The 26,281-nt window shown below is 57.4% G+C and overlaps 4 protein-coding genes across 13 annotated transcripts in view; 3 read left to right on the top strand and 1 right to left on the bottom strand.

Moving 5' to 3' along the window:
- Nucleotides 1–745: 745 nt before the first annotated feature.
- On the top strand, nucleotides 746–2,179 carry CLDN3 (claudin 3). Its single transcript, XM_031591338.2, has one exon. The coding sequence runs from the start codon at nucleotides 1,188–1,190 to the stop codon at nucleotides 1,830–1,832; it is 645 nt and encodes a 214-aa protein (XP_031447198.1). The 5' UTR covers nucleotides 746–1,187; the 3' UTR covers nucleotides 1,833–2,179.
- A 1,545-nt stretch (nucleotides 2,180–3,724) lies between these two features.
- On the top strand, nucleotides 3,725–6,595 carry ABHD11 (abhydrolase domain containing 11). Of its 2 annotated transcripts, XM_031591945.2 has the most exons (6): nucleotides 3,725–3,868; nucleotides 4,138–4,273; nucleotides 4,386–4,559; nucleotides 4,948–5,118; nucleotides 5,342–5,523; nucleotides 5,814–6,583. In XM_031591945.2, the coding sequence occupies exons 1-6, from the start codon at nucleotides 3,798–3,800 to the stop codon at nucleotides 5,950–5,952; spliced, it is 873 nt and encodes a 290-aa protein (XP_031447805.1). In that variant the 5' UTR covers nucleotides 3,725–3,797; the 3' UTR covers nucleotides 5,953–6,583. The 2 variants fall into 2 exon arrangements, with proteins under 2 accessions (XP_031447805.1, XP_031447806.1); XM_031591946.2 differs by lacking the exon at nucleotides 4,386–4,559 and having other exon boundaries at nucleotides 5,814–6,595.
- Nucleotides 6,596–7,026: 431 nt separating this feature from the next.
- Nucleotides 7,027–12,401, bottom strand: LOC116228215 (caspase-1-like). Of its 3 annotated transcripts, none has more exons than XM_031591943.2 (9): nucleotides 11,980–12,401; nucleotides 11,464–11,736; nucleotides 11,059–11,195; nucleotides 10,641–10,817; nucleotides 10,216–10,447; nucleotides 9,956–10,108; nucleotides 9,231–9,340; nucleotides 8,792–8,897; nucleotides 7,027–8,329 (listed from the first exon to the last, which is right to left on the bottom strand). In XM_031591943.2, exons 1-8 carry the CDS (start codon nucleotides 11,984–11,986, stop codon nucleotides 8,805–8,807), a joined length of 1,182 nt encoding a protein of 393 aa, XP_031447803.1. In that variant the 5' UTR covers nucleotides 11,987–12,401; the 3' UTR covers nucleotides 7,027–8,329; nucleotides 8,792–8,804. The 3 variants fall into 3 exon arrangements, with proteins under 3 accessions (XP_031447803.1, XP_031447804.1, XP_089978839.1); XM_031591944.2 differs by having other exon boundaries at nucleotides 11,470–11,736; nucleotides 11,980–12,390; XM_090122713.1 differs by having other exon boundaries at nucleotides 7,027–8,897; nucleotides 11,980–12,391.
- Nucleotides 12,402–14,531: 2,130 nt separating this feature from the next.
- Nucleotides 14,532–26,281, top strand: part of MTMR4 (myotubularin related protein 4) — a 41,823-nt gene continuing 30,073 nt past the window's right edge. The window contains exon 1 of one of the 7 annotated variants that reach the window (XM_031591950.2): nucleotides 14,532–14,706. In XM_031591950.2, the coding sequence (XP_031447810.2) occupies nucleotides 14,532–14,706 (175 nt within the window). Of the gene's footprint in view, nucleotides 14,707–14,883; nucleotides 15,638–15,726; nucleotides 17,319–17,692; nucleotides 18,409–18,431; nucleotides 19,362–19,413; nucleotides 19,547–22,885; nucleotides 23,195–26,281 lie in introns of those variants that run through there. The other 6 variants (XM_090122707.1, XM_090122710.1, XM_090122711.1 and 3 more) reach the window with 6 other exon arrangements.

The following is a 26,281-nucleotide window of genomic DNA, read 5'->3' as shown; positions in this document are numbered from 1 at the left end:
CCCCCCAGGATGGGATCGCTGGCAGGGTCAGCTCACACATGCCTTGTTTTTCCTTCTCCTGCTGCCACTGAGCCAGGCGGATGGGGTGACACTGTGGGAGCATTACGTGCTCTGTCTGCTTCCTTCAAGGACAAAATATTTGAGCACGATGAGTAAAGACATTTATCACCTGGTTGGGGATTCCCGTAGACACACCCAGCACTGCACGTCCCACAGGAGGGAACGGGGCGGGGGGGGAGAGGGACGGGAAGAAGGGGACAGGAGAAGAAGGGAGGGGACAGGAGGGGACAGGTGGGTGTGGGTGGGCTGGGGGCTGTGTGGGGCGGGGGGCTGCACAGGGCCAGCAGGACAGGGCACGTCGTGGAGAGGTGAAGGGGCTGCACTTTGCACGGTGATGCAAAGGTGCCCGAGTGCTCCCTGCTCTCGCTGAGCCACGGCGAGATAAGGAGCAATCTGCGTGCAGATAAAAATACCGACAAGGCCGTAATCTTAAATAAACTGCCTTTCTTTTGGACACTATGTTAAACGTGAGATCTGATAAAGCACTCCAGAAATACAACAGGCTGTGACCTACAGCATCCCTGCTGGAGAGCATGCTGTTCTGCGTTGTGCCACGTTGTTCTGTGCCTGGTGGGGGGTTCAGCCCCCATCCCTGGCCACCTCCAGCACTACCAGTGTGAAGCCGAGGGGTTCTCAGCTCTCGCTGCTGCCTTTAGAGAAGGCTGGAGGGGTCAGCGGTGGCCGCGGGTTCCCAAAGGGCACTGAGGTGCAGGTGGGCAGCGGGGCACACAGCAAGCCAAGAGCTGGGCAGCTTCTGGCCGTGCACCACAGCCCTCCATCTCATCGGGTTGCGACGACGGCACCCATCCCACCCCACGCCCCGAAACCAGGCCTGTGCTGCAGTGGCCATCTCAGGTGGCTCTCCCCCTCCCTCCGCTGCGCCATCTCCACAAACAAAGGGGAGGGTGTGGGACACGGCGACGGAGCCAGTGGAGAGGAGCGTCCGGTGGAGAAACCCCACCCCGGGCGGGCGCTGAGCGAGCGCAGCCCGGCCCCGGCCCCGCCAGCCCTTATAAGCACAGGTGCACCCAGGTGTAAGCCGATCCCCACGGCTGCAGCAGCGAGCGGAGCACGGGGTGGTTTCGGTCAGTGGGTTCCTCTCTGCCATCGCCTGGGAGCCGGACACCATGTCTATGGGGCTGGAGATCGGTGGGGTGACCCTGTCGGTGCTGGGCTGGCTGTGCAGCATCATCTGCTGCGCGCTGCCCATGTGGAGGGTGACGGCCTTCATCGGCAACAACATCGTGACGGCGCAGATCATCTGGGAAGGGCTGTGGATGAACTGCGTGGTGCAGAGCACGGGGCAGATGCAGTGCAAGGTGTACGACTCCATGCTGGCCCTGCCGCAGGACCTGCAGGCCGCCCGTGCGCTGCTGGTGGTGGCCATCGTGCTGGCCGTGCTGGGCCTGATGGTGGCCATCGTGGGCGCCCAGTGCACGCGCTGCGTGGAGGACGAGACCACCAAGGCCAAGATCACCATCGTCTCCGGCGTCATCTTCCTACTCTCCGGCATCATGACCCTCATCCCCGTCTCCTGGTCGGCCAACACCATCATCCGGGATTTCTACAACCCGCTGGTGATCGACGCTCAGAAGCGGGAGCTGGGCACGTCTCTCTATGTGGGCTGGGCGGCCTCCGCGCTGCTGCTCTTCGGGGGGGCCCTGCTCTGCTGCTCCTGCCCCCCCAAAGATGAGAGGTACGCGCCCAGCAAGGTGGCTTACTCCGCCCCGCGCTCCGCCGTTACCAGCTACGACAAGAGGAACTATGTGTGAGCCCCCGCATCCCCCCGGCCCAGCCCTACGGGGGGCTCGGCAGCTCCTGCGCCCACTTCCAGCCCCACCGCCGGAACCGGCACCGTCGGGGACCCTCCGCCCCGCGGGCCGGGGAGAGAGCTCCCGTCCCCGAGGATGCCCGGCCCCGGTGGGAGCAGGCAGGGGAATGACGGGGGGGGCGATGGGATCGGTGCCGGGGTCAGGGCCGGGCAGTGTGAGCGGGAGCCGGGCGGGCGGCTGTGTCAATACCGACGGTTTCATGTAAACAGAGCCGGTTTCGGGTTGCCAGGAGAGCTGTGCGCAGCAGCGCCAGGAGGAAGCTCCGTGTCCCCCCGCCCTGCCCCGCCGGCCCCCCCTCCTCCGCCCCCCCCCCCCCCCCGCCGGCCGGGCACCTTCTCTCCCTGTTACGCGTGGTCTGTACAAGTTACATTTGTCAATAAACGAGTCCTGTTTTGGTATCCATGTGTCCTTGGACCCCTCGACAGGATGGGGGGAAACGGAGGGTGAGAGCCATCTGGGGAGGTAATGGCTTCGGCCCCACAGGAAGGCAGAGTGGGGCAGATTAGCATCGTGAGCAAGGACAACGCCAGCCCGGGAGCCTCAATGGGAACGTGCTGCAGTGGAGAGGACCCCTCTGTCCCCCCCAAACGGGGCCGTGAGCACAGAGCTGTCCCCACGCAAGGAGCGGGGCGGCACCGGGACTGACGGCGGACTGGGGATGGGCATCTCCACACCTTTCCCACCAGCCCCTCTCGGCTCCTTCCCCGTCTGCCCGCCTCCCAGCCCCACGCAGGGGGCTCCGGGCCGCAGGATCCCAGCCGCTGCCCAGCTGACGTCCCACCATCGGCACTCCCTGCCGCTCGGTACAAAGTCTGGCACTCCGGCGGCGAAGACCGGCTCTTTCCCCCCCGTAAAAGCAGGGGCGAGGCCGCATTGCACAACGCCCGCACCGCCCGTTCCCGGTCCGGCAGCACGGTGCAGCTCTGCCCGGCTCCGGACGGCCCCCGCCTTCCCCGCCACGCTCCAGCGAGCACGGACAAAGCCGCAGGTGCATCGCCGCCTCCCGCTCTCCCCTTCCCCGGCCCCCGAGGCCGTCTCGCAACCGCTGTCAGAAAATCGCAGCCGAGAGGCAGGGCTGAGCAGCTGCTTCTGCCGCTCCCCGCTCGACGGCCCCGCGGGCGGCTCACGCTGGCGGTCCGCCGGGGGGGGTGAGGGGGGGTCGGCTCAGGTTCCCTCCGGCCCCGCGCACATGGCCGCCCCGATAAGGATCAGCCGGAGCGGAGCGGCCCTGCTGGGGCCGGCCTGGGGCTCCCCGGGACGCGGGGCCTGCCCTGGCCTTGGGCCACACGCAGACGGGTGGTGACCTTGCTGCCAGTGAAGCACAAGGAGACCATTGAGGGCTGCCCTCCCCCCCCTTCCCATGTCGGCTCCCTGGCGGCAGTGGTGGCACACGGAGCGCAGTGCCCGCAGCACCACGTGCCGGGCGGGGGCCGTGGGATGAGGGCGTTGGGGGCGGCCGATGCCTCAGAAGGAACGGGGAGGAGGGGGGGATGTCCCTGTGCCTGGCTGTGCTCTGGGTGCCCCGCAGCTCCTGCCCGCTCCCCGTGCCCTGTGCCGGGATGTGGGCACACAGCCACAGCGCTGCAGCCTTCACGTGGCATCAGAGCTCCCCGGGGGGGCCGGGATTTGGGGTGAGCTCAAGCACAGTGCGGGACTGTGCGGGGACGGGCACGCACGGCACGGAACTGCACGGCACGGAACTGCACGGCACGGAACTGCACGGCACGACCCGCGTGCCGTTCCGTCCCGGGTCTTCCCGCTCGCAGCCCGTGTCGCTGAGTCACGGCGCCGCCTGCAGTCCGCCCAAGAGCCTCCCGCCGCCAGGGGGCGCACGCGGCTAACGGCGGGGCGCGGTCGCTTCCCATTACGTCACGGCCGCGCGCCGCTCGCCCGCCCGCCGCCATCATGCTCCGTCGCCTGCCCCTGGGCTCGCCACGAGGTCTCCGCCCGCCTCCCGCAGCCCGTTCCGCCGTAACGTAAGGGCCCGTCCGCGCTATGGGCGGGGGCAGGAGGGGTGGTGGTCCCGCGAGGAGGAGCTGTGCTTTATCCGCCCCCCAGCTTCGGCTCTAACCCCGCCCCCTTCGGTGGGCCCCTCCCCTCAGGTCCCGGGCTCTTCGCCGCCCCCTCGCGTAGCCCCGCCCCTCGCGCAGCCCCGCCCCCAGCCCGCGCCTGCCGTTCCGTGGCCCCGCCCCCTCGCGTAGCCCCGCCCCCTCGCTGCTCCCAGCGCCGCCCTCTCTCCCCGCAGGGCCGTGCCGTTGGCCCACGCCGAGGTTGGAGTCCGAGGCACGCGCCCCCCCCTGGTGCTGCTTCACGGCATCTTCGGCAACCACGGCAACTTCCAGACGGTGGCCAAGGCACTGGTGCGGCGTGTTGGCGGCCAGGTGAGGCCACGGGGGGCAGCCGCAGAGCCCCGGCTTCACAGGCAGTCCCACAGGTCTGGGGGCCACGAGGAGTGCCCGGCCCCAGGTGATGCAGTGTCCCCTGGCTGGGCAGGTGCTCACACTGGACGCACGCAACCACGGCAGCAGCCCCCACAGCCCGCTGATGACGTACGAGGCGATGAGTTTGGACGTGCAGCACCTCCTGACCCAGCGGGGCATCGACAAGTGCATCCTCGTGGGACACAGCATGGGTGGCAAGACGGCCATGGTGCTGGCCTTGCAGCGGGTGGGTGTTTGGGGGTCCTGGTGGTGGGATGAGGCTCAGTGAGTGTTGGAGGTGGTGCTGAGAAGGGCAGTGCTGATGCGGCCATGAGCCCATGGTGAGTGGCTATCCCCTGCACTGTCCTGCTCAGAGCTGTGAGCTGGGCTGCAGGGCTCTGCTTTCAGCCCGCCACTCTGGCACCAATTGCACAGGAGCTCAGAGGTCTCATGTACGGAGGTGCAGGGAAGTAAGACTTCAAGGAAGGGTTTGTGGAGCTATCTGCTAGGGCAGGAGGGAGCTAAAAGCCTTCAGAGAGCCTTGCTGGGATCAGGGTGCTGTGCCTGGCCTCACTGTTCAGAGCAGGGCTGGGAGATCTCAGCTAGCATTCAGTCTGCTCTGTCTGTGTCCCCAGCCAGACTTGGTGGAACGTCTTATCTCCGTAGACATCAGTCCTACCTCAACCACGCTTATCTCCGAGTTCCCTGCTTACATCTCTGCCATGAAGTCAGTGAACATCCCGGCCGGTCTGTCCCGCTCTGCAGCCCGCCAGCTGGCTGACAATCAGCTGAGTTCCGTGGTCCAGGTGGGGAAATCCCTCTCCTAGAAAGGGGCTTCTGCCCCTAGCCTGTTCCTGGGACCCTAATTCCTGCCAGCTCAATCCTGACCTGGGCAGCTGGGTCACAGAGGCTGCAGGGGCACTGGGGAACATGACATGCATGAGCTGTGAGATGGGTGGGACATCCCAAGGATTCATTGCTCTCAGTGAAGTATATGTGATCCAGTAGCACATTCCCCTTTTGTGGCAGGACCCTCAGCTGAGACAGTTTCTTCTCACCAACCTGGTGGAGGTGGAGGGCCGCTACATCTGGAGAGTGAACCTGGATGCTATTTCCCATCACTTTGCAGATATCATGAGCTTCCCTGTCTTCCACAAGCCATATCCAGGCCCTGCATTGTTTTTGGGAGGATCCAAATCGCCCTATATCAGGTGAGACTGAAGACAAACTGTTCAAAGTCTGTGGTCTGACTCCTTGTACCGTTCTGCAGCTATTGAGGCTGGGAGGAAGCACTGAGGTAGGGAAGGCCTTGGAGTGAGCTCTGTACCTCCAGCAGCCAGTGACGCCGATGTGCTGGAGAATGAGGTGGAGCCTGAGGGCAGCCCCAGGCTTTCCTAGCAGTGACGAAGGTCAGACCTAAGACTCTGCTTCAGGAGGTGGAGGAAAGCATTTGGGTGTACCTCTGACCACACTTCTCATGCTGTTTTCCCTTGTCTTGCAGCTCCAGAGACTACCCAGAGATCCAGCGCCTCTTCCCCAAAGCAGATGTCCAGTTCATCGAAGGCGCAGGCCACATAGTCCATCAAGACAAGTTTGAAGAGTTCATCACTGCTGTCCTCAATTTCTTGTCATCACCATAGTGCTGGCCACCAGTGTTTCTGCAAGCACCACATGGGACCCAAGGAGCTCTGGGCAGAGCAAGGAGAGGATCAGCCCAGAGTAGCTGCCACCTTTGCGGTCTGAGGACATTTCCCATCCCTGCTTGCATGGAGCCAGAGCAGAGGCCCAACCCTCCTGCCACCTCCCAGGGACACAGGGTGGCATTGGCCAAGGATATGGCCTGCATGCACCCAAGTGCTTTGTACACAAGGAGGGGGCAGGGGAGCCCTCTCTTTTTCGTACCACCTTATCACCTGGTGGTGGAGCTGACAGTGATTTGGAGCACTTGCAATAAACCTGAATCTATGCCAAGGCAGGGAATGGTTTGGATGTGGCTGTGGACAAGGGGAGCACTCATAGGCACTGGAAAAGGCTCTGGCTTACTGGAGGGGACAGTGGTGGGAGGTGCCAGCTGTGCTGTTAGAGGCAGATTTAAAGGTCTTTCATGGCTTCCAGAGGAAATCACTTCCCTCCACCACCTCCAAGGCAGCGGGAGGATATGGAGGAAGCTGCCTCCTGAGAAAGGCCATGCCATGTGCTACAGAAGGGAGCTGTGAGGAAGGAGTGGTGGGAGCATGGATACCCACCCTGCTCTGCTTTGGGCTTGGGGCCTGCATATGGAAGGGGTTTGCATTCACTTTCTCTTCAGGTTCATCCCAAGGAGATGGAAACCTGGATAGCACACAGGGCAGAAACTGAAGATAGGCAGGGACACCAGGGCATGGGGCAGCATTTCTGCAAGGACAAAGTGTAGCTCTCACACACTCTGGGTGAGGAGGGATGGAAGAGGTGGAAAACAGAGCAGTCCATGTCCTACCAGCACAGGGAACAGACCCATGCTGAGCAGTTGTGTTTTTCACAGCACCTGAAGTCCCTTTGGGGTTTTGATGTAAAGGTACTCGGGGAGCATCCACTGATGGACCTGGCTGTTCACAGGGAGCCTGGAGAACCCCTCAGAGTTTGTGAGGCCTCAACTCTGAGTAACCCTAGCTAATGTATGGATGACACAAGGTTTGAAATCGCCTTGGGGTCAGTTAAGGTGAATCAACACTAACCAATAGTTAACAATTTTATTCAGCCAAAAGGTAGCTTCATATTTGCCTGAGAAACATAATTATTGGTGCTACATAAGAAATACCCTATTAGCAGTAAGCTAATGATTACATTCGCATACAACTTGAAAGAGAAACAGACAAAGATAGAAAAGAGAGAGCCACCACCCTTAGATCCAGAAATGTTGCATAATTCTTTTGCCTTTTATGTGCTTGCCTCACCTCCCCGCCTCCCAAGGAGGAGCTCAGTTCTTAAGAACATTCCAGAAATGAGTTTGGCAGTCTGTGCACCAGGAGGTTCTGCAAGCACAAAGGCCGTGGTTACGCTGGAAAGGACAAGAGGGGGCTGTCACAGTGCATGGGGGCAGGATGCCCCACAGGGGACAGCTACCTGAGAGCACTGTTGTGGGGTAAACACTGCTACAGCACAGTGACACTGGGAGTTTCTGACCGAAGGATCCTTCGTAGCTCCCAGACGGGGAATCACATCCTTCCACCACCTCCAAGGCAGCGGGAGGATATGGAGGAAGCTGCCTCCTGAGAAAGGCCATGCCATGTGCTGCAGAAGGGAGCTGTGAGGAAGGAGTGGTGGGAGCATGGATACCCACCCTGCTCTGCTTTGGGCAGGCCTGGGGCCTGCATATGGAAGGGGTTTGTGTTCACTTTCTCTCCAGGTTCATCCCAAGAAGATGAGAACCAGGAGAGCACACGGGGCAAAAACTGGAGATAGGCAGGGACACCAGGGCATGGGGCAGCACTGCTGCAAGGACAAAGTGTAGCTCTAACACAGCTCTGGGTGAGGAGGGATGGAAGAGGCAGAAAACAGTGCAGGTTGTCCCACCAGCACAGAGAGAAGATGCACACCAAGCAGTAGTGGGTTCTCTAGCAGCCCAGCCTCCCCCCACACTGGCTGCCCCCTCCTCCCTCAATTCAATTCATGACCTCCTGTCTGTTCTCAGCTGTCCCCAAGAAGACAACACAGCAGCTGCTGCTGGCCCATCACCCATCACCAGAGTCTAGAGGCAGAGGAGAGGTGCTTTCATGTTCTAATCCTTTCATTAGTCAACGAGTCAGAAACAGGGCAGAAGTGGCTCTCAGAGTGACAGATGTTATCTGTCACAAATGGGGAGATGCTTGCTTCACAGCCTTTGTTGGGGTGGTTCTCCAGGTGTGTGCGTAATGTTCTATTGCTGAGTATCTTTGCTGCTCCCTAGCAAGAATTTGGTCAGTTTGAGGTTGTTCAGAGGCCTCAAAACGGAGGAAGAAGAGAAGACTGAAGACTGTTTTGTTTTGGCTCTGTAGCTGCCTAGCAGAGGAAGCAAAAGAAGCTGGTTTAGAGATTCACTGTTTCTGCAGAGCTGCTTTTGGACTATTTTTTTCATTTCCTTTTCCGAAGTACATCTCTGCAGCACCACTGCATTCCCTGAGCTTGAGCTTTCTGCTGTGTTACTCCCAAATTCAAACACTTTCTCTGTCCGTGTCTTTTTTTTTTTTTTTTTTTTTTAATCCATGGAGAATGTTAGAACAAAAAAAAGCTCCTGAGACACAGGTTGCTGCAATGACTTCCTCAAGCACCCATCTTCTAGAGCCAGCAGGAGATGGGGAGTCAGGCCCCTGTACGCAGCGCATAAGTCCTTGGGACATAAAGCCCGAGCTGTGTGCTCTGGAGCCAAAGTGTGATGAGGAATTGTTCCTGCCCACTGACAAAGTACCAGGTGTGGAGCACAAAGAAGAGGCTGTTGCAGAGGACTGAAGTGGAAAAACTCACCATGGGCAGGAGATCAGAGGCCTGGGAAGAGATAGAACTTCTTGAGCATTGTAGTCCTCTCTTGTGTTGGCAACTGCCGAGGAAAGTTTTCAAAGGAACGTTGGACCTGAAGTGAGACAGAAAGAGAGCGTAGGAGTATGAAAGCAATTTCCTTTCCAGCATTGCTGCAGTGCAGGGCATCCCCAGGAAGGTGAGTTGGTGCAAATGAAGCCATGGGCTGCACCAACCCAGCAGGCTGTCACGTGCCCGCCCCATGGCAGGACACTGATCCCCATAAAGAATCAAACCCGAACACCTGGGCCCTTTTAGGATACAGCCTGCTCCCCAGGTTTGCAGAGTAAAGCCTGTTCTGGCCAGAGCTGCGAGTAGGCCCCTGTTCTTGCAGCAGCATCTCTACCTGTTGGCATGGCTGTATTTGCATTTAACTACAAAGCCTCACCTTTCGGAACATCTCCTGTAAGTCATTGTTAAAGGCATGGCTTCGAAACTGCTCCACCAGTCTCTGGATAAAAAAAGAACCTTTTTTTGGGCATCTCCAGGAGACAGTATCTGGGGAAACAGAAGATGCTAAGTGTCATTCCACTGGTGTTCCCCATGGCAGCAGCAATCAACACAGGGTGCTAGAGCAGGAGACTAAGACACCTTCTGAGATCTTTGTAGATGGCCCACCTGACCAACAGGATGAAGAATGGGAAAAGAACAGAGCTTTCCTGGAATGCTGGGTGTGATATTTTCCCCGCTCTCCCTGCTCCCAGCCACGCTCCCAGTGCATGCATGTCTGCACAGCCTGGAGCCATCTGTGACCTAGCCAAACTTTCCACAGGAGAAAACAACTTTCATCAGCTAGCCACTACAGTGAGATAAATGGGCAGGAGCAGGAGCACAGGCTGGAGCGAAGGCACAGAACTCTAGCCTTGGTAGCACTCACCCAGAAAGGGATCTGGGGTTGGAGTGGCTGTGTACTCTGACACTGGGAGGATGCTGCACTCTCCAGAGGCTGCTGGAGCAATGCCTGAGCAATGCATGCCAGGCCACCAAATGGAGGGGACCTTGTCAACCCACCCTGAGAAGGAGATGTAGGAGAGACTGATGGGATAGGGAATGGGAGTCCTGCCCCCCTTGCCTTCCTTCAGACAGGAGAACTCTCTCTGTGGAATTGCTTACCAGGTGTGGAGGAATATAAAGTGGCAAAATCACTCTCCAGGTGAGTTTCTCTGATTTTAGGACCTTGCAGCTGTACAGACCTAACGCCGTCCGAGGTGGAAGTGGGCATCTCAGGGTCGATGGAGTCGCATATCAGCACAGATCCTATGTTGTCTAGGAAGGTAGGGCCAGCCGTCAGTGATGGGGTGCTCCAAACTCAGCCTATGCTCCAGGTGAGCCTGACTGACTTGCTCACCTGGCATGCACCCTGCAGCACTCACCTCCACGGCAGCACTGGATAATAACCACTTTGGGTTTGCTCACCAGTGCCCTGCAATGCTTGTTGTTGAAATTCTCGTAGATGGTGCTGAAGGAGAGGATGTCTGTGGTCCCATTACTCTTGGTCCCGCAGATCCCAGTACTGACTCCATGTGACATGAACACCAGGAAGGTGCTGTCAGAGGTCTCATGATCTTTGTGATCTGCAAACTTCTTCATGACTGTGACCATCTCCTGCAAAACAACATGAAAAAGGGGCATCAGCCACCTGCAACCAGCTGTGTGGAGATCCAGCTGCCAGCTGTGAGCAGGAGCCACTGCCACTGGGGACAGAATTGTTCTTGTGGTGTCAGAGATCCCTCACAGCCATGTCTGCCCTGAGCCCCCCATCTCCATTACACACAAAGGTCTCTGCAACTTCCTTTACCTGGGAAGTTATGTTTTTATGGCACTCCACATTGTAGCCCAGCCCTTCTAGAAGCTTTGTCATCTCCTTCACATCCACTTCAGCCCCGTCCCGCTTGCTTAAGTGCTCAAAATTGATGTTGCAGATGAGCAAGGCCCTACGGGTTCGTTTTTCCCGTGGCAGGTATATGTCATAGATCTGTGATGAGAGAACAAGGTGATGCACATTTGTGGGTGAGTACAGGAGGCTTCTCTATGGAGGCAACTATAGCAGCAAAGGCCGACGTATGCAGCACCCACATCTCCCCAGCCTTTGGGAATCTTCCCAAAGCTCCTGCCCTACTCATTGACTGCAGAGGACCCTTGGCAGCCTTTGCCCCCTCTGACAGAGAAGCTGCTGCATGCTCCAGCCCTTCTCTCGTCTCCTCCACCCACAGCACCTGATCTCCCTCTGCCTCCTTGATGCGCTTGTACTCGCTCTCGGTGCACTGTTGCATCCACTGCAGGTTCTGGCTGCTAATGGGGGGGCTGGAGGAGCCTGCAGTGCTGGGGGCAGCCGGCGGTGCACCAGGAGGCTCTGCAAGCACAAAGGCCGTGGTTACACTGGAAAGGGCAAGAGGAGGATGTCACAGTGCATGGGGGGCAAGCAGAACCCATCTCTGCCCCACGGTGGATTCCTACAGGGGACAGCCACCTGAGAGCCCTGCTGTCACCACATGATGAGGGGAACCCACTGCCACAGCACAGTGACAATGGGATTTCCTGACTGCCCCATGGTTTTGGAAGCTACAGGAAGCACTGGAAGCCCAAGTGTGGCCAGGGCAGGCCATGGCCTTGCCTCTCACCTGTACCTGCACTCAGTCCCAGCTCCTCTGCCAAGTTGCTGTCATGCTTCCTGAGGCTGTCGATGAAGATGGCACTGGCCTTAGGGCCCTTCAGGCGTACGGTGTCTATGAGGCTCCGGGCCTTGTTGGTTGTCACTGGGTTGGCCTCCTGCACCTCATCCACTTCTGCCTGGTTCAGCACCCTGTGGGCCAGCAGCTCGTCCAGGAGATTGGAGATCACAGCCTTCCTCACGCGGCTCACAAAGTTGGCACGCACTCTCAGCAGCTCCTGGTCTGTACGTCAGCCCTGTCAGCGCCCAGAGCCGCCCCACGTAGCTCCCCACTCTCCCACACCTGCCCCAGTGTGCTTCCCATGCCACCACCCCTCTCCCTGTTGCCACAGAAAGTGCTGCAGGACTCGGAGCCCGGGACACGTGGCCCTTGCCACATGTTGTGGTATGTAAGGTTCAGCGGGGCCAGCAGGATCCAAGCAGCCCCCAGCCCACCCCCAGTGCCCCCCACATTGGCTGCACTCACCTGCCATCGGCCCTCAGCCCCCGCCCGGCCCACCGAACTGCTCAGCATCCGCTTCTTGTGGAAACAGTAAATTGTTGCTTCCTGTTTCCGCCTTTTGGACTTTGTCACCGCCCGCTCAAGAGTCCTGCCAGCCCCAGCACAGCACAGTGAGCCCGCAGAGCTGCACCATCACAGCCCCCATCACCTCTCCCTGGGGGTGCAGCACTACCAGGCGAGGAGGGGCGATGCCACGCAGTGGTGCTGCTTACAGCTCCTGCACCAGGGAGCTTCTCAGCCACAGGCTGACATCTGGACAACACTCACAAACACATGCTCTCATCTCGGGTGGTGCTGCGAGGAGTCGGATTTGGAAGCAGTGATCCCTGTGGGTCTCTCCCACTTCAGGATCCCATCCATCGTGCTGCAGATCCGCTGTGGGCCGAGCCTGGCCTGTCCCTTTGGGTTCCTGTGGGGAGCAACAACCTCATCTGCCCAGGGCTCATCTGATGGGGAAAGGAGAACCTGTGATGGGGAATCGAGATGCTAAGGACACTGATCATAGGAAAGACTCCACCAACCCCACGTCCAACCCCAGCCCCCATGCCCACATAGTGCCACATCCCCACGGCTCTGAACGCCTCCAGGATGGCGACCCCCAGCCCCGTGCGGCACCGCGTGTTGGAAAGATCCAAACAATTTATCAGATTCTATTTGCCATTGCAATGGCGGGCATCCCGCAAGCAGGAGCACCCCTAAGGACACAGTGACAGCTTTTTGTACCTTGTTTCCCCTTTGCCTGTCCCCCTCCCCTGCTTCCCCGATGGCTGGGTGCTCCAGGTTCAGAATCTTATCACGGTTTACACTTGTTAATTGCTGTGTTATCTGGTGTCAGCCGGCAGCCATCCTGTTGTTTCCAAGCTGTCTCAGCGCTCTTCTTGTCGTATCCATGTGGCGATTTTCCTCAAAGCCTTCGTTAGCGGTGCGGGGTGATGCCAGGCCTTCCCATGTCTCCTCAGGCGCTTCCTTGGGCACGCCATCACTTGTTTTGATCAACCTCGTGCAGGGTATTCTCACAGTATGTATGACAAAATGCACATATATGCACCTATGTGCTGAGCGTGCATTCCTGGGGAAGGCTCATCTAGAGGGTAAGTGGTGCGAACTATCAGAGACCCCCCAGGTAAAGTAGAAGGACTCCCAAGAAGAACTACAATGGTGGAAATAAAAAATGAAATAAAAAATATTATCTAATTCTAATGCAGAAACAACATTTGATTCCCACACGCTCTTTCGGAGCTGTTTTTCGTTATGTCTGTTGTAAACATCCAAATAATTGTGGTCAGGAGGTATCTCTGATAAAGCACGTTTTATTCTCAATTGCAGTGGCGGGCGTCCCGCAAGCAGGAGAGCCCACAGAAAACAGCGTTACATCTTTTATTCCCTATTCCCCACCGCTGATCTCTTTCTCCCCCGGTTCCTCACTGGCGGAGTACTTCAGGTTCACAATCTTCTCGATGTTCACTAAACACAGAAACACTGGGTGAACATAAATTTTTGCTGCCTAAGCGTAAATCTGCAGTTAATTAATTAACTTATTCCACGCCTGATCGTTATTCTGCGGATATCGGCTTGTCCTCCCTTCCACAAGGATCAGCTCAGGAGGAAGACAGGGCAGCGTCCTGGTGCCGGCCTTCACACCCCAACTTCTCACGGAGTTGTGCAGAGGCCCTGGCTTCTTTGATGTTTGCTAAATCTGTTTTTCTCTTGCTGGCAGTTTCTTACCCTAACAGAGCAGCTCTACAATATGTTTTCTAATCCCTAACACTATGCTCGCATTGTCTGGAACATTTAACAACTATTTGCAAGAAAGGATTAATCACATAATTCAGCAACAATGTTTCTAAAACATGCCGCGAACACACACAGTGTTTTTACTTCTCAGATCAACTATTTCTAAGGACGTTACAGAATACAAAAGCATGATGTTCTACTTCTTCAGACCCATTGCTGTTTTTAATGTCTAACGCAGAAGCACCACTCCGTTCCCACGCTGAGGTGATTTCCTTCGAAGTCCTCATTAAACAAATTGCACAGGGGGTGATGCCCGGCCTTCTGACGTCTCTTCAGCGCTTCCTCGGGCACGCCATCCTTTGTTCTCCGGTTTGTACCCCTGCACATGAGCGCGCTCCTGGGAAGGTTCGTCTGGAGGACAAGAGATGTGGACTGTTGGAGAGCTTCCCCAGGGGAAGGAGAAAGACTCCCAGAAAGAACTATGCCAGCGCAGATCATGAAATAAAAGAAGTATCATCCAATTCTAATTCGGAAACAACATCCGATCCCCGCACGTCGTCCCGCAGCAGCGCAGCGGAGCCACGTCACGGCGCGAGCAGCAGCGGGCGGGGCGGGGCGGGGCGGGGCGGCGGGCTCGGAGCCCAACCCCCGCTCCCCGCGCGGCTGTCTGAGGCGCGGGGCTGCCCGCCCTCCGATTGGCTGCAGCGGGACGCGCTGTGATTTCTCATTGGGCGCCGCTCGCCGGGTCCCGCCCCGTGCCGCTCGCCGCGCCGGGTCACGGGATGCTCTGTGGGCGCGTCCCCGCGGCCGGCGGCGCTGGGCGGGGACGCGTTCTCTCCGCTCATTGGTCGGCGTTGCCGGCGACGGCGGGCGCCGATTGGCGGAGCCGCGCGGGTCGGTGGGGGCAGGGCGGGGAGCCGCACGCGGCAGAGGCGGGAGCGGCGCGCTCGGACTCAGGTGAGGCCCCGCCGACCCCCGCGCCCCTCCCCCACCCCGCTGCAGGCCCCGGGCCCGGCCCTGCCCGCCGCCCCGCCCCGCCCCGCCCCGCCCCGCCGGGCTGCCCGGGCCTTCCGCCTCGGGCCCGTCCTGCCGCCTGCTCGGCTCCCGCAGGACCGCGTGGGCGCCGCGGCGCGGCCCGAGGAGCGCGGCGTTGCACGGGTCGGAACTGGCGACCCGCGATCCCCGGGGCCGAGGGGGGAGGGGGGAGGAGCGGACGGCGGGCTGCGGTCCGCCCCGGGGAAGGGAGGCGGGCGGGAGGAAATTGCACGCTGTGCGCTTGGCAGCCCCGCGGACCCGCAGCGGTCCGTCGGTCCCATCGGTCCGTTCCAGGTCCTGCACGGGCTGGGTGCCCGCAGCTCGGGCTGCCCGGAGTCCATGCATGGCCTGGGGCGCCTCCAGGGATGGGCACGCAGCGCCGGGCAGCCGTGCAGCGCCTCGCTGCCCTGTGAGCAAAGAATTTCCCTGTAACATCTGCCCTGAATTTCCTCCCTTTCAGTTTAAAGCCATTCCCCCTCATCCTGTCGCTGTCACATGTGTAAGAATTCGTTCTCCCTCCTGTTTGTGAGCTTCCTTTGCAGCCTTCCATCCTTAAAGCTCTCCCTGTCGCCCTCTCCTCTGCAGGCAGAGCCCCCTCAGCCTCCCTGCACAGCAGAGGTGCTCCGTCCTCTGAGCATCCTCCTGGATGTCAGCATGTCCCAAGGAACTCATAATGTGTTTGTAGTCACCAAAGTCTGCACCTTTCTCTTCTGTCCTTGCTGTCCCTCCTTCCAGCTTCACTTCCCCTTGGTTTTCTGTTTCACAGAATCACAGAACTGTAGGGGCTGGAGATCCCCCATCCAATCCCCCCCTAGTGCAGTTCTCTGCAGCAGGGGCACAGGGAAGCATCCAGGTGGGTTTTAAATACCTGCAGAGAAGGAGATCCTCCCCCACCTCTCTGGGCTCCCTGTTCTGAGGTTCTGGAACCCTCACAGCAAAGAAGTTTTCCCTCGTGTTCGTGTTTGTTGGAGAGTTTTGGGGCTGGGATGTGTCTCTGTGCCTCCCTCTCCTATTCTCTATCACAGCATACAGGAAAACACCGAGGTGTGGGACCGGATCAGAGTCCTTTTTGGACAATAATGAATGGAGAGAAGAGCTGATTAGAGGATTACTTTACTCTTAATAAATTAACATAACAGACTAATTGCTACCTGTAGCCCTTCTGGCTCCTCAGGCCGGTGTCGCTCCACGCACGCTGGGATCACAGCTCCTCGCTGCTGTCCCACACCCGGAGGGATAAGATTTCCTGGACAGGATCAGCTGTGAGCTTATAAATAGCAAATGCCTGCTCAGCCTGCGTGGCGCGGCGTGGCCGGGCTGCAGCCTCACTGCCCGCGTGCTGCTCCACCAGCCTGGCCTGCAGCGCGGGGCGTGCAGCCAAACCTGCACATGATGGTGAATTCCTGCACAGGTTGGCCTCTGAGCAAGGCAGCTGTGAGAGTTGCAGCCAGCTGTTTGTCATTGATGTGGAGAGCTTTGGCGGCAGCGATGTGCAGTGCTGCCGTTGTGCACTGAGGTGGTCTCCAGTTATTGGGTGGTGCAAGGAAATGGGCTTTTAGCTGGGAGCCGGAATTGATCTCTGCTCCATCTTCCTTGAGGTGTTGGTGCAGAGCCTGGGGCCAGGTCCCAGGGCTGCTTCTGCTGGTGCTTGGTTTGCAGCAGGTTCTGCAGCCCTGGCTGCTCTGTGCAGGGTAGATGTGAAGGCAGCACCCTGCCTTCTGTGTGGCACAGAACATTAATGGGACGTAGCAAAAGCAAAACAAAGCGGGCGGTCCCTGTTCTTTGCAGTGCTGTTGACTTTGCTGGTGTGTTTTGTTTCAATGTGGTTGTCCTTTCTCAACTGAGAGATGCCCTCAACTTCTTTTCCTCGAGCAGAAGCGTGCCCAGGGCACGTCCCTAGGGAGGAGAGTTATGTGTTGCTTGATTGAAGACACACACAGTTACCAAGCCCAGAGGCGTCCTTTCTCGTTGTGTTTGTTTGCAGGTGCATCACTCCTGTTGGCACCTGACTCAGAGCAGGGCTGGTCTCGCTTACCTTCTGGCTGAGGCTGCACCAGGAACCCCACCGAGCTCAGCCTTCCCAGCTGCACACAGTGGCCTCTTGTGTGGGTCCAGCTCCAGGGGGTCAGCACAGTGCTGCTGGGAGGGATGCTGGCGTGGGGCTGGCTGGGAATGGGGCCATAGCACTGACAGCACAGTACAGCACAGCACGGCGTGGGCCGGGTGCTGGGTGCACTGCAGGCCGGAGCTGCTCGGCACAAACAGCTCCTCCCCTTTGGAGGAGCCCATCCTGGCTGCAGGAATGTAGGTGGAAACCACTCTGCAACTTATCTGCTTGGGGGCAAAGTCTCGCATCTGAACTTAAGCCCACATTCATGGCAGTATTTCCTCCCACTTCATGGTGTGAGCAGCGCTGGCTGGAGAGAGGAGTTGTGCCTTTTCCAGCCCGCTCAGTTCTTCTTTGCAAACTGAAGCAGTGGAATTGTTCACTCTGCAGGACGGGCCGTGGTGCTGCTGCGAGTGACAGCGTGATGGTAAGGCCCCTCCGAGCATTTCTGCTTTACAGCCCATTCAGTTGCTTGCTGTCTGCCAGTCTTTCTCTGGTGTTCTCTGATGAAATAGAGAACTGCTCTGAGCAAAGGGGTTCCGCCTGCATTGTTTCTTCTGGAAGCTTCGGAGGGCTTTTGTTTTCTGCTAGCCTGGGAGCTTGCTGAAGTAGCCAGCTTCCTGCTGGTGGTTGAGTGCCTTGTGGCAATCCAGCATCAATCTATTCAGTTGCCTCTATTCAGTTTCAACTGCATTGCCTGCCTCTACAATGATCTTTCTTTAATTAAAATATATATATATATTTGCAAATAATCAACAGAAGCACGCTAAAGCTTCTGCTATAGCTGGAGCATGACTGGCATGCAGCACTCAGTGCCACGCAGCCAAGCAGAGCCTCTGGGGTGATTTTAGTGGTGCACAGGAGGGACGGCACTGCCTGTCAGTGCCTCGTGGATGAGATGTCTGCACTCAGGTTGGGTGTACCTTGTTGCTGAGGGTGCTGGGGAGAGCGAGCCTCTGCAGCCAGGTGGGGGTGTGGCAGGATGCCCTGGGGATGCTGCTCCTCACACATCAGCATCATCTGGGCTTGTGCTTGTGCTTGTTCTGTTTTCTGGGCCGAGCTTGTGCCCCACTCCTGCCTCCCACTTCAGCTGCCTCAGTGCCAGAGGCACGGCTGTCCTGTGGCAGGTGGATTTTCCAAAGGCTGGATGCCTTTATCTTACTGAACATTTATTTCCGAGTGAGAGCAGTGGGCCTGCGTGCTGACTGCATGCACACCTGTGCTGCCCAGAGGTTGGACCTGAGGAGGTGGGAATCACACTGTTAGTCATGGAGGCTGAAGTCAGGCGTGTTTCTGATCCCTAATTGAAGGGTGAAGGCTGTGTTTGTACGGGGGGAGGACGGCAGTGACGTGTTTTGTGGATCAGTGGGGAGATCTGCGAGACAGTGGGGTTTGATGTGCTGTGAGCATCAAAGGGCCCCTTAAGGAGCTCCTGCTGCACCGTGCTGGCAAGCTGAGACGTTGCATCTTTGCTGTGTCAAATCGCTCAGAGACCATCAACTTTCCTGTGCCTTTGGGTAGGTGTAGAGCTTTGCCAGCCCTTGTCCTTCTGCAGTGCTCCCTCAGCGTGCAGTGCTGTGATGCTGGGGCTTGTCACAGCTCAGTGCTTACCCGGCCTTTGTGCTGTAGCTCACATGTAAAGCTGTGCGGGGATGGACCGAGGTGTGCTGTGTGTTGTGTGCTGCTGGGCAGCCATTTCCCTGCGGGGCTGGCGAGCTGCAGAGCAGTTCTGGGATCCCTGCAGAGGATTAACTGCATCTCCTGTTTCGGGGGTATCAGCTTTGCTTTCTGCGTGTTTGAATCTTTTGTGCTTGCAGACAATACGCCCTGTTCTCCTCCATCCTCTGCAAACATCCCTCCCTCCTGCACGAGGCCATCCATCACCTGCCTGGCACGCAGGGAGCCCTCCTGCTTCTGCAAGGTGCCAGCACCTGGTGTTGTCTCTGTCAGTGGAGCTCTGAGCTCGCATTTGTCATACCGGCAGCCTTGACAAGCAGCTGATAGAGACAACTGCCTTGTGAATGGGAAGTTCCTGGTGCTGGTGGCACTCAGGCTGTTGCTGGAGTTGTTGTGGTGCAGTGCTTTAGTGCAGTGATTTATTACCAGGTTTCAGTGAGTTTTGTCATCCCCCAGATAGCCTGGTGCTGAGGACCCTGTGCATCTGTTCCTGCAGTGCTGCCTTTTTTAGGGCCGTGCCATCTCTGACTGGGGCAGAGAAGACGTGGGGCTGTGAGTGCATCACCAATGTGTGCTGTGCTTTGGTGCCTGCATTCAGTGGCTTGCAGGAAGAGAAAGTCCCTTGATTTCAAAGGAGAAGTGCTCATTTCAGCTGTGAAGTCCCTGTTTTCAGGGGATTTTGAGCCCTGTGGTGGCAGCTGTAACCAGAGGCACATAGTGGGGTATCCAGCGAGTACTGTTACACACCCTGTGGTCAGGAAGGGCAGTGATGGGAGGCACCCGGACACTGCAGGTCAGTACAGAAATCCCCAGGGGGATCCTAACACACTTCCCAAACTTTCCCTTATAGCTTTACCAGCCCACACCACAGCTCAGTGCTGAGGGCTCTCTGCCCACAGTGCAGCAGTGCCTTAAACAAAGGTAGCAATCCTTGATCTGCTGTTGCTGGCCTGGCTGCTGTGACCACAGCAGTGTTGGGTGAGCATGGGGGGAAGGGTGGACAGCATCTTTTGGGGACCTGACTTGGGCTCTGTTGTTCTTTCCCTTGGGCATTTAGCCATGCTGGGTCTCAGGAAGCCACTGCCACGTGCAGGGATGAATGCGTGATCCGAAGAGGAGCTGAGCAGACTGAGGAGCTGCTCATGCCCATGGCTCAGCTCTGTTGCTCTGCCAGCACCTGGGTGTTGTGCTCATTTTGGGGTGGCTCGAAGGGGTGCTGAGGTGGCACAGCTTGGGCACAGGGACCCGAGTGCTGAGTGCCAGGGTTGCTTGTGCCAGAGAACGAGTGACCTGCTCCACTCCCTCTGTCCTTTGCACTTTCTTGAGTTGACCCGAGATAATTTCTTACAGCTCTGCTCTTTGCTCTTTCCTCTCTTATTTTCCAAGTCTGTGTGTGCTCCCTACTGGCTCTGCTCCCCATCAGCCCCCTGCTGGAAGTGTCCCCCCAACATGGCAGTATCGCTCTGTGTTCCCATTGGAAAGGGGTGGTGAGGTGCCTGGGGCTGCTGTGCATCCTGCTCAGCAAGGAGAGCCAATGGAAGTTGTCACGCCGTAAAACTGCCCAGTGCAAAGGCTCTGTGCAGACCCTCTGTTAGAAAGCCGTGTGCAGAGCTCCCATTGCCAGCGTTAAACAGGACGAAAGAGGAAGTAAAAGTGGTTTTGTGCTATAGAGCAAAGTGATAGTTTTGTGTGATAAAATGCAATTAATAAAAAGCAAAACCACCTCCTTCCTTGCCTCCCTTTCCCCCTCCCTCTCCCTCCTGCTGCATCAATAGCTCTTTCTACTGGAGGAATTTCCGGCAGTGTGACATTTCTGTGTGACCTGGGGGCTCATCTTCTCTTCCTTGAAACAGGAGAGGAAGTTGCTTGGACTCCTCAGGAAAGGTTCAGTAGCTCTGCTCCTCGTACCGAGAGGAACTCACATTTTTGGCGTGTTTCACTGATTACGAAACAGACGAAATGGAGCTCCATGGAGCTCAGGGCACCAGCAGGCAAAGTCCCACCGTGGCGGTGCTTCCTCCCGGCCCCAGAAATCCCAGAGCTGGGGTTCTGCTGGGGGCACTGGGAGCTGGGTGCTTCCCACGCTGCAAGATCTGGAGGTGCCAGCTCCCCTCCCGCCTGGTTCTCATTACTCTGCTATCCAGCCATTGTGTTGCAGCCCTGGGTGTGAGCGTGCGTGCGGAGATGAATAAGCAGTGCTGGGGAAAATCTGGCTCTGGATAAATCTGTGCAGGGTCTGCCAGGCTTTTGGTGTCCTCTGCTCGTGTCAGCGAGGTGCTGATGTGCAAAAGGTGCCTGCTTTGGATTTAAGCAAAGAAGAAAAGGAATCCCGTTGTCTTTTGTCCCAATCTCTTGGAAGCAGGAATTTGGTGCTTAGTGAGCCGTAAAGCAGTTGGTAATCGCAGCCATGAGAAGTTGTGCCTGTTGCAGCAGATGCACTGAAGCCCCCCGGCTGTGCTGGCACTGAGCTTGCCTTGTGCTTGTGCCCAAGTGCTGGGCAGTGGGATGGGACAGCAGTGTGCGTTTGTGCAGCTTGCTCTGCAGATAAGCAGGGAACTTGCTATAAATATATCGGGTTGCTGCTTATCGATTGGCCGGGGATTTCCCTTTCTAAGCGTGTCTGCTAAGAGGACGTCACAGCCATCCCTGTTTTTAGAAGCAGTTAAGCTGATGGTAGAGGGCAGTGATGCTCATCTGGACCACCCGTCCTGTCTGCATGGTGTGCTGAGCTGTGCACACAGCAGGGCAGTGCTGGGCGGGCAGTCCCTTGTGGCAGTTTTCCATTGCTGTGATGCTGAGCTGGATGGGTCCAGCTGCTTGCAGGTGGAAGGAAACCGGAGAGCTTGGTCTCATCTTCCTAAAGGAGAGCTTCTGGGGACTGGGCATGGAAAAGGAGAATGGTGACAGTGACTACAGCGATAGGACAAGAAGTGATGGCCTTAAGGTGCGCAGGGGAGGTTCAGGTTAGGTGTTAGAATGGATTTCTTCTCAGAAAGAGTGGTGCTGCAGTGGCACAGCTGCCTATGGAATGGAGGGATCACCATCTGTGGAGGTGTTCCAGAACCATGAGGCACTGAGGGATGTGGGCATGGTGGGGTGGGTTTGGGTTGGACCTGCGGATCTGAGAGGTCTTTCCCAGCCTCGTGATTCTATGACTGCGAGCTGGCAGGTCTGGCTGTTGGATGACCATGTTCATCAAAAAAAAAGCCAGAAAGATTTCAAGCTGAACAGGTCACTGAAACTGAGCTCTGAGCTTATCAGTAGGGCTCTCCTCCCTTGGCTGCATCTCCTACCAAGGCATACAGTTCTCCTGTCGGTCCCATCCACAGTGCAAGCAGATGGCTGTGGTACCAAGAACCATAAAACAGCACCGATGGGGGTGTTTATGCACCCATGTTGAGGAATAATCAAATCCTGTCTGTGATACCAACAGGATTGGGGCTGAGCCTGCGCTGCTGCTGTGTGTCTGAGCTTCTTCCAGAGCACCCGGGTTGTTGGTGTGGGTGTTTTGCAGCTGAGAGCCGTGAGCGTGGCTGCAGGAGGCTGGGCAGTGGGGGGAGCTGTGGCCAGCGTGGTTTGGGCTTTCTCTTCTGGTTTCTGAGCCTGCTGGTGCATGTGGGTCACGCATTTCAGGCTTTTTTTCCTGCGCTCGCTGTCTGTCAAGTTCCAGCTGCCCAGGACAGCGCAGGTTGGTGGGACGCCAGTGTGGCTGCTTCTGTGGGTGAGGAGACATGGGTGCTTGCAGGGGTCCAGGCTGAGCAGTGCTCCCGCAGCCTGCAGTGTGACCTCAGGATTGCAGGCACTATGACCTTGAAGCTGCTGCTGGTTCTTCCCAGGGTTGAGTTAGAGCAGAAAAGAAAGGTGATGAGGTGGTGATGGGTGCTTGACTTCCTCCCTGCCTCTCCTGGATGTATTGGGAGCAGTGTTCCCCTGTCTCTGAGATCCCACCCTGCCCCCCCAGTGCCCCTGCAGCAGTGCCAGGCTGGAGCTCCATGGTGAGAAGCAGGAGCACAGCTGGGACGGGTCCATCTGTGCCGCTTTGGGTAGGGACCAGGCAATTGTTCGTACTTGAATAAAGGCCCAATTGTGACTAGAAATATCCCAACTGCTCTCTTTTTTTTTTTTTTTTTAAAGAAAAGCAAACAAAATTGGAGAACAACGGGCCGGGGCTAGAGGGGGGAGTTGGAAGCGTTGGCCAAAGGCGAGCTTCCCATCGCCGTTCTGCATGGGGCTGCGAGTCCTGCGTGCAGCATCGGGGGCACGGAGCGGTGCTGTGAGTCGCTCTGCCTGGTCTGATGTGGGGTCTGGGGTGTGGGGGCAGAGGGTTGGGGCTTCTGTAGTGCTGTAGTTCCTGCCAGTGTCACAGGGAAGAATTGGGAGCTTTCCTGCTGCAGCCTCGGCTCCTCCCGGGCTGTCACTGGAGATGGATGGATGCAGCCAGCACGGTGTGCAGAGCTGTGCCTGCTCCCTGCTCTCTGCCAGCTCCTTAGGAAGACGAAGGAGGTGTCAGGAAGATGAAGGAGGTGCAGAGGCTGACCTGGCAGGGAGCGTCCCTGGGGTGCTGCTGCCACCTGGTGCCACCGCTGCCTGCAGAGCAGAGCGAGGTGCTGTCCTGGCATGGCTCGGGTGAGAGAAAGGAGACGCTCTGTCCTGCACGGGGTTTTGTGTGTGATTACTGATTGCCCCTTGGGATGGCGATTTTGCTGCCAGTGATGTGAGTGGCAGGGCCGGCTGGCTGGCAGGCATGATGCTGAAGTTAATTGTGCTTACAGGCAGTGGATGACAGTGCCCTGTGGGGGTCTGCCACAGTGCAGGGCTCTGTCCTTGGCCCCTGCCCCCTGCACTCCTGGGTCACAGCTGGGTGGCACAGTGGAACCCTTCCCCAGAGGCATTTTTCAGGCTCTGTTTTCCCCCCAGGCTCTGACCTTCGCCCCTCATTTCCATCTCCGCACCCCATTGTTTTCCTGCTCCCTTCCCTCCCCCCTTTGGCCCTCTTCACCTCTGCCCCAAAACCATACTGTGCTCAGGGCTCAGTGCAGCTCTGTGAACACCTCTGGCACCTCCAGTCCTCCTGTTGTCCTTCCCCCTCCCTTTTGCTGCAGAGAAACTTATTTTTCTACGAGAAGACAAATTACCATGCCAGCATCGCTTCCTTTCTCTGCATTTCCTGCAGCTTTGCCCTTTCCCCACAGCAGACACAGGCTCCTCTCACCCCTGCCTCCTCTCGCCTTCCTCTGAACCCTTCCCCATGCTGCACGGTTCCTTTTGCTTTAAGCAACTCTCCCACGACCAATATTTCCTTCCTTCATGGTGTGCAGCCTGATCCGGCTGGCAGCCCTCACCTCCCATCCATCTTTCCTACCGCAGCACAACCACTGATGCGAAGCCCTTGAACTTGGCAGATCTCTGCACTCTTCTCACACCATTCAGGCTGTTCACTTCCGTGGCTCGTGAAGTCCCTTCCCTGCCTGGCTGCCCCTCTCCTCCCTCTGCTTCTGCAGTGCATCTCGCTGGGATCCACATGGCTGTTTGGTGCCCCGGCTGCTCGCTGCTCACCTGACCCCTGGGGGTAACAGTGCCTGTCCTTCTGCCCAGAGAACTCTCCCTGCCCTCCCCAGACCCGACTTGGAGCACAGATGTGCCCTGTGATCCCACCTCGCTGCTCTTCCAGTTGCTCCCAGGGCCTGGAGCTGGGGGAGCTGTGGGTATCCAGGGTGTTACCTGGAGACTGGGGATTCACTGGAGAAGAGGTATCTCCCCCGTGTGATCTCCCATCAGCTGCACAAAGGCTTTTTCATAAGCCTGATGGAATTTATCCAATTCTGAAACTTCACCTGCCAGTAATTGGATTGAGTTATATCCCCGTCAGCGGAGTTGCCCAGAGCTGAGTATATTTTGCATAAATACTTTCACACATTGAGCAAGGCTTCTCTTTGTTATTTTTTAAGCTGTGTGTGTGAGCTCGGCTGGGTCCTGCTGTGTGTGTGCCGTGGGGCTCCAGCCATCTGCAGGCAGACAGCGGTGCTTCCTGCTGCCCATTGCTCATGGGACATCCCAGGCATCCAAACGGGTGCTTTTCACCATCTCATTCCTACCTCTGGGTCTGCCCATATGCAGGTGGGTTACGCTGCACGGATAGCTTCCCATAGCAGAGCAATCTGGATGTTCGGCCCGGTGTTTGCCATGACTTGGTATTGCCACCACATTGGTAGCCCTAACTTTTCTCTTGTTGCAGATCAGCTGTTCTTGGATAGAAGCAGCCCCTGGGCCAGCAGCTTTGCTTACAGAACAGGGAGCATCCCATGCAACTTACTGTGCATGTAACCAAGGGGCCTGGCCATTCTATCTGTAGCCTCTAATTAGCCAAGAGGCCCAAGATGGCTGTTTTATGTCTCTTGGGATCAAAATAAGGCTATTGGGACTCCTGCTTGTTGCTTCTAATGCACCCTGTTTAACATCCGGACTGTTTTCCCCTGCTAAGTGCATTAGGGCTAACTGCACCATTTGAACTGAAATTAGAACAAAATTTTTACGAGGTCTTGTAACTCGTGATCCGAAGGCTTGGCTCTATGATTAGCAATGCTGGAGCAGGGCACGGGCTGTAAAAGCTGTAAAGCAGGGTGAGCTGTGTGCGGTGCTTTGCCCAACCCGGGTGGGCTGGGCAGTGCTGCCTGAGCACCAGGGCGAGCAGTGGGCATCGCTGTGTCCTCCCCTCTCCATGCCCATGTGTTGGTGTGCACTGCCATCAGGTACTGCTGTGGCTTCCTTAGGGCTGTGGTTTGCAGCCCGCAGGACTGCAGGAGCTCTTCGCCCATCCTGGCAGAGGGAGGAGGAAGCCCTGGGCTGCCTGCATTCCTGTGTGCTGAGCTCATGGTTGCTGCAGGGCCGGGCGCTTTGCGGGAGGGAGGAAGCGAGGAACTGCAGTGGCCATGAGCAGAGGTTTGGTGAACAGATACAAAACGTACAGCAGGAAAAATGCCTGCATGTGGTCGGGTGTTATCAATAATTCAGATGGCTGCAGATCAGCAAACAGAGTGTGTTTAAGCAGTTTCCTCCTTGAGCTGAGTGTGCTTTCACCTGGCTGGTGGGTCCTACAGGCTCTGCTCCTCGCTGACTGGCATGCTGCTGCTCCCAGGGGAATGCATTTCTGAGCTGCTTCCTCACTGCTGCCATTGCTGTTGTGTAGGTGTGCAACCACACATCCTTCTGTGCTGGGATGGAGATGCCAGCATGGAGGGAAAGCGCTGAGCAGGCATGCAGAAGGAGAGGGATGGCGGTGGTCAGATGGTCCTGTAGCATAGAAACCTTGAGGAAGGCTCTCTTCCTCCCCATAAATCCCAGCATCACCCGTGGAACCATGCAGGCACACCACAGGGGCTTGTGCAGGGCTGGCTCAATGCCTGCTGCCCCACAAACACCTCCACCTGTGGGCAGTGCAGCTCCGGGCACAAAGCTGGCAGGAGGAGATGGAATGAATGTCTTTCTTGAGCCCATGGGTTTGATTTTAGGGTGATTTTGCCAAGGATCACAGGGATCTCTGAGATCCCGAGCATCTATCAAAGGATCCTCCCCAGGTCCTTGAAGCACAGCAACCAAACCTTCAGCTCCCCCCCACACACAGAGCTGGGGGCTTTGTGTCCCATTGAGCCATTTCCATCAGGACAGCTGCCAGCGTGTACTGCATTGTCAGGAGGAGGAACGTTCCTCCTTGAC

The sequence above is a fragment of the Phasianus colchicus genome, chromosome 21, assembly GCF_987193195.1.
Source record: "Phasianus colchicus chromosome 21, bPhaCol1.hap1.1, whole genome shotgun sequence".
NCBI lineage: Eukaryota > Metazoa > Chordata > Aves > Galliformes > Phasianidae > Phasianus > Phasianus colchicus.
Note: the sequence above shows the minus strand (reverse complement) of the source record. Positions and strands in the feature narration are given on the sequence as shown.